Source organism: Crotalus tigris, unplaced genomic scaffold (assembly GCF_016545835.1).
Source record: "Crotalus tigris isolate CLP2741 ecotype Arizona unplaced genomic scaffold, ASM1654583v1 scf7180000024460.1087499, whole genome shotgun sequence".
In the NCBI taxonomy this organism is placed as follows: domain Eukaryota; kingdom Metazoa; phylum Chordata; class Lepidosauria; order Squamata; family Viperidae; genus Crotalus; species Crotalus tigris.
Genome location: NW_024100630.1, coordinates 29,487 through 47,565, shown reverse-complemented (window position 1 = coordinate 47,565; position 18,079 = coordinate 29,487). Strand labels below are relative to the sequence as shown.

Genomic DNA, 18,079 nt, shown 5'->3' with positions numbered 1-18,079 from the left:
AGAGGCCATCTATGTCAAAGCTGAACAGCCCTCTCTCAATAGAGGGAGAGGGATACGACATCATCTATCTCCAGTCTACAACACAGTCCTTTCAGCAGTTCCAAGAAGGCTCCACACTCATTTGCACCACTCAGGTGGCCCTAAGGACACAGCCAAAACTCCAAGTGGCCTCAACGACTCTCTAAAAGAAGGCAAATGACCAGCTGTCTGCAAGGAATATAAATCCTTCCATTCCCCCACCATCCAGTCAGAGTTGAAGAAACTTCTTGGATGAGAAGTGAAATGTCTTCCAAGGAAAAACAAGAAAGTCCAATTGCCTCGTGAAAAAGCATCTTTGGGCTAAAGGGGATGTATAATGGAACAAGAAAATGGCAGAATGAGGTTGATCGAAGAGCTTCTACAAGTGAAGTGAAACGTTTTCAAAGAAAAGTCCAGCTGTCTCCTGAAAAAGAACCTTTGGGACAACCATGACCTGGATGACTGAGAATCTCCATAGACGTTTAGGTTACTAAACTATTTTTTGTCCCATGATGATTGCATGTCTAAGTCTCTGCCATTTTTCTCGGCAGGATTTCAGAAGTGGTTTGCTGTTGCCACCTTCCTAGGCCTGAAAGAGAAGGACTGACCCATTATTTCATTTTTAAAATGAATAATAAGGGTGGGAGAGGAATGCCCCCACTCTATGCAGAATGCAGTTTTGATTCCTGAATTAAGCCAATCATCAGAGTTTAGCACTCTCTTGAAACATTAACTAGGTTGGGGCTAACATGCTGCATTCAGATAGGTTCGTTCAGCTTCTGTAATAAGTTGATCAACCATCCTCCTTTAGGGAGGGCAGTCCTCCTTTTTTAAGTTCTGTCCTCCCTCAAAAAGTGTCCTCCTACATGTCCTCCTTTTTGATATTTGAAGACTAATCTGCAGGGCTTTTTTTTCCTCATAGAACGCTCAGAATGGCGTTCCGGCACCTTTTTTGATGGTTTTTTTTCAACTTTTGCATGAGCTGTGCTACTCCCCCTATTGGCTTTCGAAAGCCAATAGGAATTGCTGCTGAGTGCACCAAAACACCCAGCCGGCAAACTTTGCACACGTAAGTTGTCTGCAGCAAAGGCGAATTGGCAGGAACTTTGCACCCCTCCCTGCTACCCAGCTATACCATCTCCTAGTTCAGTGTTTCTCAACCTTGAGAATTTTAAGGCATGTGGACTTCAACTTCCAGAATTCTACAGCCAGCATTGCTGGCTGTGGAATTCTGGGAGTTGAAGTCCACATGCCTTAAAATTCTCAAGGTTGAGAAACACTGTCCTAGTTAGTCCCAAAGATACCTGGAGGAGACTGGAGCGGTGATGCCACGGTAACTTTCTCTTGATCTTCGGCCCTGCTAGGGCAATAATGGCTGCGGGCGCAAGAGGCAGGGGCAGCGGGGCTGCTGCGGGCGGAGGGATGTGAGGGGTGGTGGCGGCCGGTTGCCCCCCTGTGCTGTGCGAGCCGCAGGGCCTGCTCTACATGGGGCTGTGCAGGGTGGGCGGTGGTGCTGGCAGGACAGCTGCAGGTAGGGTGTATCGATGGTGGGCTTCCCCCCCGGGGCCGGAGCTGGCACAGCTGGTGCTTTGGGAGCCGCAGGGCCTGCTCTACAGTGCTGGCGGGGCGGCTGCAGGTGGGGGCGCGGCATGTAAGCATAATTACAATATAAAATTTTTTATTATACATTTATGATATTATAGTGTATTCTGTATTATTGTTGCAATGAATAAAATGTTTCTTTTATTTACGATATTTTTTCTTCAATTTATTTGTGTCCTTCTTTTCATTGTAAAAAAGTTGGTCACCTTATAATCTGTGTACAGAACTGAATTCACACAGTACACTGAATTGTGGACTGGTTTAACACACACACACACACACACACACACAAATCCCAAATTTAACAGGCAAATGAATGAGGGTACTAGAATTTTCATTGAACTGGTTAAACGTGTCACAGAAGGTCAGAGCCAGGGGGATTTAGAGGTCACCTACTCCACACCTCTCCTTGATATTCATACAAACATCTCCACTGTGTTTGGTTATGCCTTCATCCAGGTCTTTGTGCCCCCTAATAAATTGGGATTGGAGTTCCCAACCAGGATTCTAGGATTAGGAAAATTGAGGTTTATCTATTATTTATATTTCTGTACTTGATTGTTTTAAATTAAGTAATTCTTTTTTTTAACAGTATTATTCTTTAAAGGTTGTAAGCTTGTGAAAAGTTGTTCATAAACCTAATCAAATATCCGTCCTGTCTTTACATCATTGGCATCAATATATTGGCAAGGAAGAAAATTGTAATTAATTCTAAAATGCCTGGAGTCATTTAGGGGAGATGGGTGGTGTATGAGGAATAAATAAAAAAGGAACTATTGAGTTGTGATTCAGGGCTACCTTTTCAACATTACAATTTTTAAAAATTTCATTTTGAATTTATTGGCAAAACGTGTTGACGTTTGGGTTGAACCCAAGGCTGAACGGATGTCTTTTGCAGAGATTGCAATCCATGGTCAAAAACGTGGCCACTTTTAAGACTTGTGGCCTTCAACTCCCAAGATTCCCCCGCCAGCTGTGCTGTCTGAGGACTCCTGGGAGTTGAAGTCCACAATTCTTAAAGTGGCCATCTTTGGAGACCCCTCCGGTCCATGGGGACACGACTGAACGGCAACAACAATGGATTAAGCTCCGGAGTTTCCTCAGTCGCCTGGCCTCTGCCACCTAAATCCGCCAGCCTCGCCTCTTGAGCTCTGCGGCCTAGCAGCCCGGCGTCCTTCGACGCCCACCCCCCCCCCCCGCGAATGGAACCACAAAAGCTTCATTCCCACTGAGGGGGCGCGACCTCCTCCTCCTTCGTGGTCCCTCTAGGCTTCCAGACTCGCTTTCCTTAACCCTTGAGTGGAGACTCCAAAAGTCCCCCCCTTCTTTTTTAAAGGGCGCCTTCCAGCTGATATTTCTTCAACTGTTCCAGCCTGGGGGTGGGTGGGGAGAGCTACCAATAAAGGAGACTATTAATAAAGGAGAATATTTGTAGCTCAGGGTTGAAATGGGAGGGCCTTGGTGTTCTCTGAGCTCGCAGCTTGAGTTCTTGCAGACCTTTCATTAGCCAAACTAGGGAAGAACATCAGTGCTAGATTGCAACTAGCACTTGATGATGTTACCTAGTCAGGCGAAGGAAGGAAGGAAGGAGGGAGGGAGGGAGGGAGGGAGGGAGGGAAGGAAGGAAGGAAGGAAGGAAGGAAGGAAGGAAGGAAGGAAGGAAGGAAAAAAGAAAGAAAGAAAGAAAGAGAAAAAAAGAAAGAAAGAGAAAAAAAGGAGGGAAGGGAGGGGAAAAGAAGGAAGGAAGGAAGGGAGGGAGGGAGGGAAAAAGAAAGGAAGGAAGGAAGAAAAAGAAAGAAAGGAGGGAAGGGAGGAGAAAAGAAAGAAGGAAGAAAGAAAGAGAAAGGGAAGGGAGGGGGAAAAGAAAGGAAAGAAGGAAGGAAAAGAAAGAGAAAGGAAGGAAGGAAGGAAGGGAAGGGAGGAGAAAAAGAAGGAAGGAAGAAAGAAAGACAGAAAAAGAAAGGAGGGAAGGGAGGGGGAAAAGAAAGGAAAGAAGGAAAAGAAAGAAAGGGAAGGGAGGGGAAAAAGAAGGAAGGAAGAAAGAAAGAAAGAAAAAGAAAGGGAAGGGAGGGGGAAAAGAAAGAAAGGAAGGAAGGAAGAAAAAAAGAAAGAGGAGGGAAGGGAGGAGAAAAGAAAGGAAGGAAGGAAGAAAAAGAAAGAAAGGAAGGAAGGAAGAGAAAGGAAGGGAAGGGAGGGGAAAAAGAAGGAAGGAAGGAAGGAAGGAAGGAAGGAAGGAAGGGGAGAGAAAGGGGAAAAGAAGGAAAGAAGAAAGAAAGAAAAAGAAAGGAGGGAAGGGAGGGGAAAAAGAATGAAGGAAGGAAGGAAGAAAAGAAAGAAAGAAAGAAAGAAAGAAAGAAAGAAAGAAAGAAAGAAAGGTGGGAAACGAGGGGGGAAAAGAAAGGAAGGAAGAAAACGAAAGAAAGAAAAAGAAAGAAAGAAAGAAAGGAAGGAAGGAAGGAAGGAAGGAAGAGAGGGGAAAAAGGAAGGAAGAGGGGGAGGAGGAGGGAAGGGAAGAAGAGGAAGGAAGGAAGGATTTGCAGGGCGTGAGGATGGGAGCAGGAGTCCCCCCCACCCCCATCCACAGTAGAGTGCCGGGTGAGGGAAGGCGGCGTCCTCGCCTTTGCCGGCTATATCCCCGAGGAAGAGGCGGGGAAAGAAGCTCCTCCCGACTCTCCGGCCAGCGCAGGGTTAAAGGCAGCGAGGGGAGTCGCCCCGCCCCCTCCGTGGGAAAGGCAGCCCAGATTTTCCCACGCCTGGGAAGAGCGTTGCGCGCTTGGGGGGACCGGTCCGCGATCGAAAAACCGAGCACGGCTCCAGAGGGGATGATGATGATGATGTCGCTGGTGCGGGCCAGGTCTTCCCGTGGAGGGATGGAAAGGGCTGCGGGGGAGCCGATCAGGTGGGGGGGGGGGTGAAGGGGAGAGACCAGCCGGGCGCTTTTGCATCCGAGAGACAGAAAGGCCCCCGCGGGTGTCCCCCTTTCCCGGATTCTTGAGTGGGATCTCTGAAACGGGCCTCTTCTGGGAGGTCTGCGTTGTAAGCTCCGAGTAAACGTGGAGTAGGCAACTCGAGGTCCGTGCGGGTGTCGGAAAACATCCCAGGGAGGTGAAGCTGCTGCCTGTCCCTCCGGTTTCTCTCCGCCGCTTTAGGGTGAATTGCGACTTGCTATGTGTAGTTTCTAGATATATCGATGCAAAAGTGCCGGAAGTTGGAGGTCAGAAGAGGAAGTAAAGATCCAGGGTACGTTGCCATGGATCCAGTTCAGCTTGTTGTGCAAATACAACTTTGGAAAGGTTTGCTCAACTGCAGGACTTTGTGGATTGTGGATCAATCAATCAGAATAGAGCTGGAAGGGACCCTGGAGGTCTTCTAGTCCAGCCCCCTGCTCAAGCAGGAGACCCCAGAACAGGGGTAGGCAACCTTGGCTCTTTTATGACTCATAGACTTCAACTCCCAGAATTCCTGGCTCAATAGTACATGTAAACAATTTCACTTGTTATGGGAACCGTCTGCTTTTTCTCCACACTTGCTGCAGTGTCCTTGGAAAAATTTCAGGCTCTCACGGTCTTCAGTGGAATCGTAGAGGTTTCATTGCTCCATCTAACCCCGGGCTGGGCAACCTTGGCTCTTTTATGACTCGTGGACTTCAACTCCCAGAATTCCTAAGCCAGCCATGCTACCCCTGCCCTAGAACATTTCACACAAGGGATTCTCCAGCCTCTTAAAAACCTCCAGTGATGAACTGGCTCAGGAATTCTGGGAATTGAAGTCCAGGAGTCATAAAAGAGCCAAGGTTGTCTACCCCTGCCCTAGAACATTTCACACATTCCAGCCTCTTCTTAAAAACCTCCAGTGATGAAGCGCCCACAACTTCTGAAGGCAAAATCTGTTCCGCTGTGTAATTGTCCCTCACTGTTAGGAAGTTTCTCCTTAATTCCAGGTTGGCTTCTCTCCTTGATTAGTTTCCATCCGTTGTTTCTTGCCTCGCCTTCTGGTGCTTTGGAACTTAAGTTGTGCCTACTTCTATGATCAGAAAGGAAGTCTGCTTGCTTTCAGGCTCTGGCAATCTTCGAAGAGGTGGCGGTGCATTTTACAGAAGACGAGTGGATGTTGCTGAATGCAGATCAAAGAGTTTTACACCGAGAAGTCCTAGAGGAGATTTGGAAGACGCTGGCTTCCTTGGGTAAGGATCCTTTTCTCCTGTACTTGATTTTAAGGATCCCTAAGCTAGACATTGTACCTTGCAAGAGACTGTTATTTCTGTATTTCACCTTTACATCCTCGTAGAAAAACATAATATAACAGAATAACAAAGTTGGAAGGGACCTTGGAGGTCATCTAGTCCAACCCCCTGCTCAGGCAGGAAAACCTATCCCATTTCATCATCATCATCATGGAAGGGACCTTGGAGGTCATCTAGTCCAACCCCCTGCTCAGGCAGGAAACCGTATACCATTTCAGACAAATGGCTGTCCAGTCTTTTCTTCAAAACTTCCAGTGTTGGAGCATTCACCGCTTCTGGAGGCAGGTTGTTCCACTGGTTAATTGTTCTAACTGTCATCTGGGTGTTTACTGAAGATCATGGCTAGGTTAAAACATGATGGCCTTGTACAGGTAGCCCTTGACTTACAAGGGTTCCTTCAGTGAGCATTCAAAGTTATGACTCTTTTTCACACTTATGACCCTTGCAGCATCCCCGTGGTCATGTGATCAAAATTCAGACGCTTGGCAACTGGTTCTTATTTATGATGGTTGCAGTGTTCCCGGGGGGTCACGTGATCCCCTTTTGCGACCTTGTGATAGGCCACGTCAATGGGGAAGCCAGATCCATTTAACAACCGTGTTACTAACTTTACAACTGCAGGGATTCAGTTAGCAACCCTGGCAACAAGTTCACTGAACAACTCTCTGACTTAGCAATGTACGTTTTGTGTTCAATTGTGGTCTTAAGTCGAGGACTACCCGTACAGGAACCAACCACGGGCAGCCAGGTGTTTCCGCTGCCCTTCAGATGCAAAAGGAATTGTATCAGTTTGGACAATTTGGCGGACGGCAAAGACCGTTTTAAGTCAGACAAATAAACAAGGCATCGTGCTAGGGAATACATGATGGAAGAGAGACATCGCCCGTGTACCGGTGGAAGAGAGAAGTGTTTCTCAAGCCCATTGCACGTCAGGAATAATTGACACCATTCATCTCGGGGTGAGTTTGGAGGGGAGGGGGTCTGCTGCCGCCCCCCAAAAAGAAAGGAAAAGCCAAGCATAAAATCGGAGAACATAAAGAATGATCAGCAAATCTTCCTTTGCTGCTCCCTTCCTCCTCCTCCTCCTCCTTCTTCTTTCTTCTTCTCTTCTTCTTCCTGTTCTTCTCTTCTTCTTTCTTCTTCCTCCTCCTCCTTTCCTCCTCCTCCTCCTCCTTCTTCTTTTCTTCTTCCTCTTCTCCTCCTTTTCCTTCTCCTTCTCCTCCTCCTCCTTCTTCTTCTTCTCCTCCTCCTTCTTCTTTCTTCTTCTCTTCTTCTTCCTCTTCTCTTCTTCTTTCTTCTTCCTTCTCCTTTCCTGCTCCTCCTCCTCCTTCTTCTTCTCTTCTTCCTGTTCTCCTTCTTCTCCTTCTTCTTCTTCTCCTCCTCCTCCTCCTTCTTCTTCTCTTCTTCCTGTTCTCCTTCTCCTCCTTCTCCTTCTTCTTCTTTTCCTCCTCCTCCTCCTCCTTCTTCTTCTCTTCTTCTTCCTGTTCTTCTCTTCTTCTTTCTTCTTCCTTCTCCTTTCCTGCTCCTCCTCCTCCTTCTTCTTCTCTTCTTCCTGTTCTCCTCCTCTCCTCCTCCTCCTCCTCCTCCTCCTCCTCCTCCTCCTCCTCCTCCTCCTCCTCCTCCTCCTCCTCCTCCTCCTCCTCCTTCGTCCTGTTCTTTCTGTTGTAGAAATAAGAGACCAGAGCCAGCTCTTTGGGGAAGGGAAGGTTTATTGCGCAGGTTCAGAGAGCTAAACATAGCAAAGGGTCTGAACCCCTAAAAGGGGTTCCATAGGACATATTTATGCCCTTTCAATACGTATACATTTCCTGACCACATAGTATTCCTTCCATGGTTATATTCTGTATATCCTTATGTCAGCATAGGGAAGAATACCAGACAGTTATAGCAGAACACGTGCATTAGCACAAACAGGATCTGGTTCAAACAGAGGATGGCTAAATTGGTCAGCAGCTGCAGAACAGGAAACCTTCTGAAGACACAGCATTTTCAGAGCATCAGTATTTTTCCACTCTTCCTCCTCTTCTTCTTCTTCCTCCTTTCCTCCTCCTCCTTCTTCTTGTCCAGTCTTGTGTTGGAGCACCCACTTTTGGAGGCAAGTTGTTCTAAATGTCAGGAAATTTCTCCTTAGTTCTAGGTTGGGTCTCTCCTTGATTAGTTTCCATCCGTTGCTTTTGGTCCTGCTTTCAGATGCTTTGGGGCAACTCCCTCAAATACTGGAACACTGCTGTCATGTCCCCCCTCGTCCTTCTCTTCATTAAACTAGACATACCCAATTCCAGCAAACTTTCTTCATATGTTTTAGCCTCCAGTCCCCTGATCATCTTTGTTGCTCTTCTCTGTACTCTTTCTGGAATCTCAATATATAAATTAGGATTGACTGCCGACGGGATTTTAAAAAATGGTGGCTGCAATCATATGATCACAGCCCTTTCCATGCAATGATAACAGTATTCCAATATTTGAGAGGCTACCACAAAGAAGAGGTAGGTCAACGTATTCTCCAAAGCGCCTGAAGGCAGGACAAGAAGCAACGGATGGAAATTAATCAAGGAGAGAAGCAACGTAGAACTGAGGAGAAACTTCCTAACAGCAAGGACAATTAACCAGTGGAACAGCTTGCCATCAGAAGTTGTGGGTGCTTCATCACTGGAGGTTTTAAAGAAGAGACTGGACAGCCATTTGTCTGAAATTGGATAGGATCCCTTGCTTGAGCAAAGGGCTGGACTAGAAGACCTCCAAGATCCCTTCCAGCTCTATTCTAATTCAGATTCTAATGTATGAAAAGAAGGGGGTGGAATTGGTTTGCATATTTCTTCAGAAAGAATCATATGTAATTTTTTTTTCTGTGCTCAGGTGTATGCATTCCAAGAATCAAATTTGTGCCTTTGAAACAATGATCACAGTTACGGATATTGGCATCAGCATGCATTGATGTCATTTGTGCATGCTGATTATTTTAATTTGGTTGGTTATAACAGCAAAAGGGCACTTGATTAGATAGAGACCAGATTGTACTACTGGGTAAGGTATAGCATTTCATGCGATGGACAGGGTTTGACATAATTGATCGGGTTAACCCAGAGATGGGAAGATCTGGAAAAAAAACTCAGGTAAAAAAACCAGGGCCTTTCCCCATCTTTTCCCCCAAAGCTGTTTTTTCCTGCAAAAATTGAAAAAAAAAAGGAGTATGGAATATGTTCTTTTCCAATGATAAATGTATTTATTTATTTATTTATGAGACTTATATACCACTTTAAGTGCAAGCACTCTCTAAGCGGTATACACCAGTAAGCAATGTATATATATATTTACATTGCCCCCAACAATCTGGGTCCTCATTTTACCTACCCTGGAAGGATGGAAGGCTGAGTCAACCTTGAGCCGGTGAGATTTGAACCTGCTGGCCTGCTGAACACAGTCAGCTAAGTGGCCTGCAGTACTGCACTCTAACTGCTGGGCTACCTCGGCTCATAAATAACATAACTATGACATGGTATTCAAACTATATAACATGAAGACCTGAATGAAAGATTTCTGAGATGTTTTGTGAACTTTTTAATAAATGCAAGTTCTCTTAGCTCAGTGGTAGGCAACCTTGGCTCTTTTATGACTGGTGGACTTGAACTCCCAGAATTCCTGAGCCAGCCATGCTGAGGGGAAAGGGAGAGGTTTCCAAGCTGAACCATAGTGGCTCAGGGATTCTGGGAGCTGAAATCCACCAGTCATAAAGCGGCCTAGGCCTAGGCCAGAGGTAGGCAACCTTGGCTCTTTTATGACTGGTGGACTTCAACTCCCAGAATTCCTGAGCCAGCCATGCTGAGGGGAAAGGGAGAGGTTTCTAAGCTGAGCCATGGTGGCTCAGGAATTCTGGGAGTTGAAGTCCACGAGTCATAAAAGAGCCTAGGTTGCCTACCCCTGTCTTAGCTGTCTTAGATGAAGACAAGCAAATCCTGGAATACAATTTAAGTCACAGAACACTGCACTTCCCAATGCAGTTCTCAAACAAGAGAAATAGGCATTTGGGCCACTAGGGGGAACTGTAGGGAAAAGGCTATAGTTTAGTTTGCCTGTTGATCCTTTCTTGTTTGTTTGTTTTTGCTTGCTTTTGAGTGAGAGGAGGGTGGTTACCTGTTTTATTGCAAGCTTAATACTTTTATATACACTGCTTTTCATGCAATTTGTAAAACTACTCCACACTGAACTTTTTGTTTTCAATTTGTCCAAAATTTCCATTTTTGTCCTCCCCTCCCAAAAGAAAAAAAAAAACACATTTTTTTTTTCCTCACAGCTTCAACCTTTTTGGAAATTTTACATCTCTAGTTCACCCTTGTTAAATTGTGTAATGGGGTTATAGAGCAGTGTTTCTTAACCTTGACAATTTTAAGGCATGTGGACTTCAACTCCCAGAATTCCACAGCCAGCATTGCTGGCTGTGGAATTCTGGAAGTTGAAGTCCACATGCCTTAAAATGGTCAAGGTTGAGAAACACTGCTGTAGAGAATGCAGTGATACTCCCAGTTGGTCCTTGACATACGACCTTCATGTTGTTGTTGTTAGTTGCAAAGTCGTGCCCGACCCATTGCGACCCTATGGACAACGTTCCTCCACGCCTTCCTGTCCTCTACCATCTTCTGGAGTCCATTTAAGCTCACGCCTGCTGCTTCAGTGACTCCATCCAACCACCCCGTTCTCTGTCGTCCCCTTCTTCTATTGCCCTCAATCTTTCCCAGCATCAGGCTCTTCTCCAGTGAGTCCTTCCTTCTCATTAGGTGGCCAAAGTATTTGAGTTTCAACTTCAGGATCTGGCCTTCTTTTTTTTTAATTTTTATTTTAAATCAACAAAACAAAACAAAACATAACACACATACACACACAGTATATACTCCTTCCCTTTTTTTAACAGCAATTTTGTAACGGTAATCTTCTATTATTTACATTTCCCCCCCCTTAGTCTTCTTTAGAATATTTGTCCTTGTTGCCCCGTTGTTTCTTATTTGCATTTTTCTTCCTTCATACTATACTTCATACTAAGAATAATACATATTATTATTGTTGTTGTTGTTAATTGCGAAGTCGTGTCCGACCCATCGCGACCCCATGGACAATGTTCCTCCAGGTCTTCCTGTCCTCTACCATCTTCATATTATTATTACTATACATTATTATACACACATTTTCCACTTTTGACCTTTCCACATTTATTCTCCTCTATTATTTCTAGTCTCCAACCAGTCATACCACTTGTTCCATATTAGATAGTACTCTGTGTCTTCCTTTTCTTTTATCTCTTTTGTTAATTTGTCCTTCTCAGTCCAGGATTTTTCTTATCACTTCTTCCTCTGATGGTATATTCTCATTTTTCCAGAACTGTGCGTATGCTATTCTTGCTGCCGTTGTTATATGTAAAATTAAGTACCGTATTTCTTTACTATATTTTCTGTTTAAAATACCCAGCAAAAAGATCTCTGGTTTTCAGTCTTCGGGTTGGTCTATTATTTCTTCGATCCATCTTCTTATTGTAATCCAGTATTTTTTCGCAACTGGGCATGTCCACCATAAATGATAATATGTTCCATGTACTTTTTTACATTTCCAACATGTTGGCGAATTGTTCTGGAACATGTTGGCAAGCTTTGCTGGTGGAAGATGTAAAACGTCTTAAACTGGTTTTCCTTGAATGCCGCTGACATAGTCAATTTTATGTGTCAAGACTGCTAACATCAGATGTTCTTGCTTGCCATATATGAAGAAGCAAGCCTGTTTCTTATTTAGCCTGTATAGTATTTTTAGAGTTAAAGCAGATAATACTAGTAATGGATGGGAAAATATGCAGCTACCCATAACAATATCTGAGCACAGTATTGCCGGGAGAGGTACTTCACCCTTCACATTAATTGGAGAATGTGATTGATGATTGCAGAATGAGGGTGTGAATTATGCTTTGTTATGGGTGATTGGGGGAGGGAAGATTCAGTTTTTGGCTTAACTTTCGTGTGCCAAAGCTATGCAGAAATAAAAGGATTCTTTAAGGTAAATAAGCCCCAAAGTTCTTTGAAAAGCTGCTTCTTTTCGGAACCATGTCATTATGTTTATTTCCCATATTTTTTCCCATTTCTCTAATTCTATATTATATCTGAATTTTTTTTGAGGATCTGGCCTTCTCAAGAGCAGTCGGGGTTGATCTCCTCTAGGACTGACTGGTTTGAACGCCTTGCATCCAGGGGACTCGCAGGAGTCTTCTCCAGCACCATGTAGGAACTGTCAAAGCTGTTACTGAACTGAAGGAATGGTAGTTAGAACTTGTTCCCAGAGTTCTGACTGTCCTGTCAACCTCACAGTCGCCTGATGGGCAATCTGGGGGCTTGGCAATCCGTTCACACCCATTCACGGTGCCTTGTGATCAATAATCGACATTTGCAACTTTCTTCCAAACATGTTTTTTTTCAGGAGACAATTGCACTTTCTTGTTTTTCTTGGAAGGCATTTCACTTCTCATCCAAGAAGCTTCTTTAGTTCTGACTGGATGGTGGGGAATGGGAGGATTTATATACCTTTTTGTTTGTTCCCTTCCTGCTTTTACCACTCAAGAGCTAGAAATGCATAGCACTTTTTATAAACGTATCACCTTTTTTATATACATAGTCATGTATTTCCTTTGATTTTCTGTCAAAGAAATACTTCTGGCTCTGGGATCGGACCAGATCTCCAGGATAGACGAAGATTTGCCAGCTGAAGGCTTCAAGGAAGAAGAAGACAATTTTAGAGGCAATTTATCCGTTGGTCAGTGGGATACTGGTCAATCAGGTCAATCAGGTAACTTGGGTGGGGAGGTGTAAGATTTTGGGGGGAGGCTTGGAAAAAAATGGATGAGACATTCGATATAAACAATCAGGAGCTGGAACGAATCACAGTTCATAGTTTGTCTCATAAACAGCAACTCAGCTTAGGTGGTAAGAAATCTGGGCAGAAACATTTGCCATCCTTCAAAGAGATTCAGCCTGAATTAACTCATCACAACCAGGCTGGGAAAAATTGTTCTTGCAATTTCCGAGGTGTTATTTTATTCCAAGACTAGTCGAAAGAGGATCTTACTGAAATCTGTGACATTCTTGCCCAGTTGCAAAATCAGTTGGCGTGTGTGGTGACCTGCATACACACACATACACATACAATGAGGTGCAGTGGCTCAGTGGTTTAAAACGCCTGTGCTCCAGCAGTCCGAGTCCTAGCACGGCGTGATGGGGTGAGCTCCCGTCACTTGCCTCGAATTCTGCCAACCTAGCAATTTGAAAGCCTGCTGGGTACAAGTAGATAAATAGGTATCACTTCGGTAGGAAAAAATAATGGTGCTTCGTGCAGAAGTACGAACTCAATCGGTGCTAGACCTACTCGAATGTGATGCCTGAACGTGAAGCGACATCAGTGGAGAGAAAAAGCCCTGAATGATGCTGCAGAACACTTATGAGCCATTCTGAGTGCGGAGATGGTTCACCCCACTGGTGCACTTCTGGATAGTGCACAAATACGAACCAAATAGACTAGCAGTCTTAAGCAACCAAGAAACAACTTCGTATTAACACTATAATTTCCTGGCTATTATACCATTGCCATACACTAACTAACTAACTAACTAACTAACTAACTAACTAACTAACTAACTAACTAACCAACCAACCAACCAACCAACCAACACATACATACATACATACATACATACATACATACATACATTGTTGTTGTTAGTTGCAAAGTCGTGTCCGATCCATCACGACCCCATGGACAACTTTCCTCCATGCCTTCCTGTCCTCTACCATCTTCTGGAGTCCATTTAAGCTCACGCCTACTGCTTCAGTGACTCCATCCAGCCACCTCATTCTCTGTTGTCCCCTTCTTCTCTTGCCCTCAGTCTTTCCTAGCATCAGGCTCTTCTCCAGTGAGTCCTTCCTTCTCATTAGGTGGCCAAAGTATTTGAGTTTCAACTTCAAGATCTGGCCTTCTAAAGAGCAGTCAGGGTAGATCTCCTCCAAGACTGACCGGTTTGATCGCCTTGCAGTCCAGGGGACTCCCAGAGTCTTCTCTAGCACCAGAGTTCGAAGGCCTCAATTCTTTGGCGCTCAGCCTTTCTTATGGTCCAACTTTCACAGCCATACATTGCAACTGGGAAAACCATGGCCTTGACTATATGCACTTTTGTTGGCAGAGTGATGTCTCTGCTTTTTAGTATGCTGTCTAGATTTTCCATAGCTTTCCTCCCCAGGAGCAAGCGTCTTTTAATTTCTTGGCTGCAGTCCCCATCTGTGGTGATCTTGGAGCCCAGGAAAATAAAATCTGTCACTACCTTCATTTCTTCCCCATCTATTTGCCAGGAATTGAGAGGGCCGGATGCCATGATCTTGGTTTTCATAATGTTGAGTTTCAAGGAAACACAGTACATATATACATACATACACCTGACAAGTTTTATCCTTGGCTTACTGGATAGCAGTTAGTGGCAACATGTAGAACCTAATGTTCAGTATCGTAAATGCCGGCGTATAAGGCGACTTCCGCGAGCGCTGAAATCGGCGCCAAAGACGGCGGTCGTCTTATACGCCGTGTCGTCTTATACACCGGAAATACTGGTAGTTTCCGGCGTATAAGACAACGTTCTAGGAATGCGGCCCGGCTATAAAGACGGGAGTCGTCTTATACGCCGGGTCGCCTTGTACGCCGGCATTTACGGTACTTATTTCTCTTTGTCTCCTGTTTGTCTCGTCTGCAGTTCACCCCGAATTTCTTTCTCCATTGGTGTCTTTCTCTTTTTGTTCTTGTAGGTGACGAAAAAGAGAATACTACGAATAGTGCAGAGCAGAGCAGAGAAACTCTGCCATATCAGACAAGAAGAAAAAGACCCATTTCACCTGAAACAGTGAGCTTTAATGAATTCCAGGTGCAGCAAGGAGGTTGTGCGGGAAAGAGAGACAATCAAGATCTGGCCGGAAAGACTGGGGAATTCACCTCTTCTGGTGGAAAGCTATTGGCTGAGATCTCCAGTCCTGCAACCCCAAGCAAAGTCCTGGAATCGGAGAGGCTGTGCAAGTGTTTGGAGTGCGGGAAGGGTTTCAAAGACAAGATGCACCTCATGGTACATCAGCGAATCCACACAGGGGAGAAGCCATTTCAGTGCTCGGACTGCCGAAAGAGCTTCAGTCGGAGTCATCACCTGATTGGCCATCAGAGGACCCACTCAGGAGAGAAGCCATTTAAATGTCCTGAGTGCGGGAAGCGCTTCATTGATAACAGCAACCTCACCAAACATAAACGAATCCACACGGTCGAGAAGCCATTTAAGTGCACAGAGTGTGGAAAGAGCTTCAACCACAGTAGCACCCTCTCCTCCCACCGAAGGATCCATACGGGGGAGAAACCGTACATGTGTGCCGATTGCGGGAGACGTTTCAGCCAGTGGACAAACCTGAACGCGCATCAGCGGCTACATACGGAGGAGAAACCCTACAAATGCTCGGAATGTGGAAAGGGCTTCTGTCAGAGTAGCAGTCTGTCTTATCATCAGAGAACTCATGCGGGGGAAAAGCCATATAAGTGCTCTCAGTGTGAAAAGACTTTCACGTGTACCAGCACCCTTGTATTACACCAGAGGATCCATACTGGGGAGAAACCGTTCGCTTGCTCGGAATGTGGTAAGAGCTTCACTCAGCGGATACACCTAACTCGACACCAGAGAATCCACACTGGAGAAAAACCATACGAGTGCCCAGACTGTGGGAAACACTTCAGGCAGTGGACAAGTCTAATGACTCATCAGAAAGGGCATACGTTGGAAAAACCATACATATGTTTAGAGTGCGGCAAGAATTTCTCTCAGAATAGTGGTCTGTTGTATCATCAGAAATCTCACGCGGATGAAAAGCCGTATAAGTGCTCCGAGTGTACTAAAAGCTTTGCTTATAGCAGTACTCTCACTTTACACCTGAGAATCCATTCTGGGGAGAAGCCATTTGCTTGCACTGAGTGTGGAAAGAACTTTACTCAACGGATGCACCTGACTCGACATCAGAGGATCCACACGGGGGAGAAACCTTATATCTGCTCGGAGTGTGGGAAAAACTTCCGGCAATGGACTCACCTTATTGCTCACCAGCGGGTTCACAGAGGAGAAAAACCATGCAAATCAGAGGGTCAGTTTCTGGTCAGTTACAACCCGCAACATCCCTCCTCATTTCCCGTGGTAGCAGGAATTGGTGGCATTGATAATGCAGCTTCAACTACTGAGCCACCAGTTCCCTGGCCGTGACAGCAGTTGGATTTTTCAGTAGAGAATTGGCACTTAAATTCCATGCTCAGTTAGTTTCTGGAACTGGGGAACTGTTCGTTCAAACCAATATTTCTACCCCCTTTTTTAATGTTTTGAATTTTATAGATGGCAAGGAAAGAATCCATAGGCCATCAGAAACCAGTCTGGAATGAGATAGTTCCATTTTACATGAACTACAATCTCAATCATCTCCAAGGCTGATCCAGTGAATAGTGTCAGTTTACAAATGTGTTTTACAGGTAATCCTCAACTTACAACCCCAATTGAGCCCAAATTTCCGTTGCTAAGGAAGACAATTGTGAAATGAGTTTTGCCCCATTTTACAACTTTTCTTGCCACCGATGTTAAGTGAACCACTGCAGTTCTTAATATGGTTGTTAAATGATCTGGCTTTTTCATTGACTTTGTTTGTTGGATAAGTTGCAAAAGGGGATCACATGACTCCAGGTGACTGCAACTGTCATAAATATGATGTAGGAGATGACCAGGATGAGCCCACGGGAGGAGTCAAACATGTCATAAGTCTCGAGTTCCTGCATGCCTGCAAAAGATCTAAACCCAGCCTGCCCTGAATGCTTTTCTTATCTCACACTCATTTCTCTTGACCGTTAGTTGGTCAGATTCTTGTAGAGAACTTAAGCTTATACTCATTTGAACTACCTGAATCTTCTGCTTTCCCCAGCATTTGACATATGAGCCAGTTACCAAGCATCCAAATTTTAGTCATGTAACTATGGGTTGTAAGTGGAAAATGGTCATAAGTCACTTTTTTTCAGTGCCATTGTGACTTTGAACGGTCACTAAACAAATGGTTATAAGTCAAGGGTTACCTATAGTCTAGAGGTACAGTTGCTAGGACATGGGGTACCAAAGGACAGCTATACAGTTGCCTACAATATAGTACAATCTTCAATGAGTAGTAGGAGTATTTTATTACAAGTGGTACTTACCACATAAATTTCACCAGTAATAATAAAAAATAATTTATCTGCTTGGATTTCTGTATTTTATAACCATAAATATCAGCTCAGATAACCTTTATTGTCATTTTTTACTGTGGGCACACTGGCGCATTAAAAAATGAAATTCTGTTGCTTGCTCTCAAAAATGTACACATACATAACACACATAAACATGCTATATACAATAAATATGCAAATGTTTTAAATTTAAACTGCTTTAAATTCAGAACGATCTTTCACTTTTTTACGGCCTGTTTGGAGCAAAAACAGCTTGTTGCAAGATTCAGGCAGACCATTTTGGAAACACATATTTTGCACACAGAGCAGGGCCTGAAGTTCAGAGTTGATCCATTTTTATTTTTGAAAGAATGATTTCATGCTTGAAATACATCAAATTCAAGCTTGCTCAAATCCGAAACATTTTGCATGTCTGTAATTCCTCCTATGATGTCAGTATGAAAACTCTGGATTGTTCCCTGACAAATGATTGAACAACCATTTGTTTGAAGTGATATAGGGCAGGGGTCCCCAATCCCCAGTCCATGGACCAGTACTGGGCTGTGGCATGCCAGCAACCGTTCTGTACAAACAAGCAAAGCCCCATTCATGAGATGCAGGCAGCACACAAAACTACGTACCCTCCAGTCCGTGGAAAAACCTCTCTCCATGGAACCGGTCCCTGGTGCCCAAAAGGTTGGGGACCTCTGATATAGGGTTTCCTGCTTGTGCTGGGGGTTGTACTAGAACAGAGTTTCCCAACCTTTCTGGATTGGTGGCCTGGAGGGGAGGAGGGAAAGAGGGGATGGTTTTGTGGGAGGGGCAGGTGTGTGCATTCGTGCATGTGTATGTACCTGTTGCTCGCATGAGTGGGTCAGAGAGCACCTATGATGCTCATGTGAGTGGGGCTACAAGTGCCCGAGATGCTCAGTGAGTGGG

At 44.7% G+C, this 18,079-nt stretch overlaps 1 protein-coding gene across 4 annotated transcripts; it reads left to right on the top strand.

Annotated features, from left to right (window-relative positions):
- Positions 1 to 4,134: 4,134 nt before the first annotated feature.
- On the top strand, positions 4,135 to 16,540 carry LOC120303088 (zinc finger protein OZF-like). 4 transcript variants are annotated; one of them, XM_039332252.1, is made up of 4 exons: positions 4,135 to 4,463; positions 5,677 to 5,803; positions 12,539 to 12,670; positions 14,680 to 16,540. In XM_039332252.1, the coding sequence occupies exons 1-4, from the start codon at positions 4,170 to 4,172 to the stop codon at positions 16,158 to 16,160; spliced, it is 2,034 nt and encodes a 677-aa protein (XP_039188186.1). In that variant the 5' UTR covers positions 4,135 to 4,169; the 3' UTR covers positions 16,161 to 16,540. The 4 variants fall into 4 exon arrangements, with proteins under 4 accessions (XP_039188186.1, XP_039188185.1, XP_039188187.1 ...); XM_039332251.1 differs by having other exon boundaries at positions 12,539 to 12,679; XM_039332254.1 differs by lacking the exon at positions 4,135 to 4,463 and adding an exon at positions 4,562 to 4,860 and having other exon boundaries at positions 12,539 to 12,679.
- The last annotated feature ends 1,539 nt before the right edge of the window (positions 16,541 to 18,079 follow it).

What these genes read in the sequence shown, in the direction of transcription:
- LOC120303088 (XM_039332251.1), top strand. Translation starts at nt 4,170, where the DNA reads ATGGGAGCAGGAGTCCCCCCCACCCCCATCCACAGTAGAGTGCCGGGT. An exon ending in TGATGATGATGATGTCGCTG is followed by an intron (nt 4,464 to 5,676) that starts GTGCGGGCCAGG and finishes GCTTGCTTTCAG; the next exon opens with GCTCTGGCAATCTTCGAAGA. An exon ending in TGGTCAATCAGGTCAATCAG is followed by an intron (nt 12,680 to 14,679) that starts GTAACTTGGGTG and finishes TTGTTCTTGTAG; the next exon opens with GTGACGAAAAAGAGAATACT.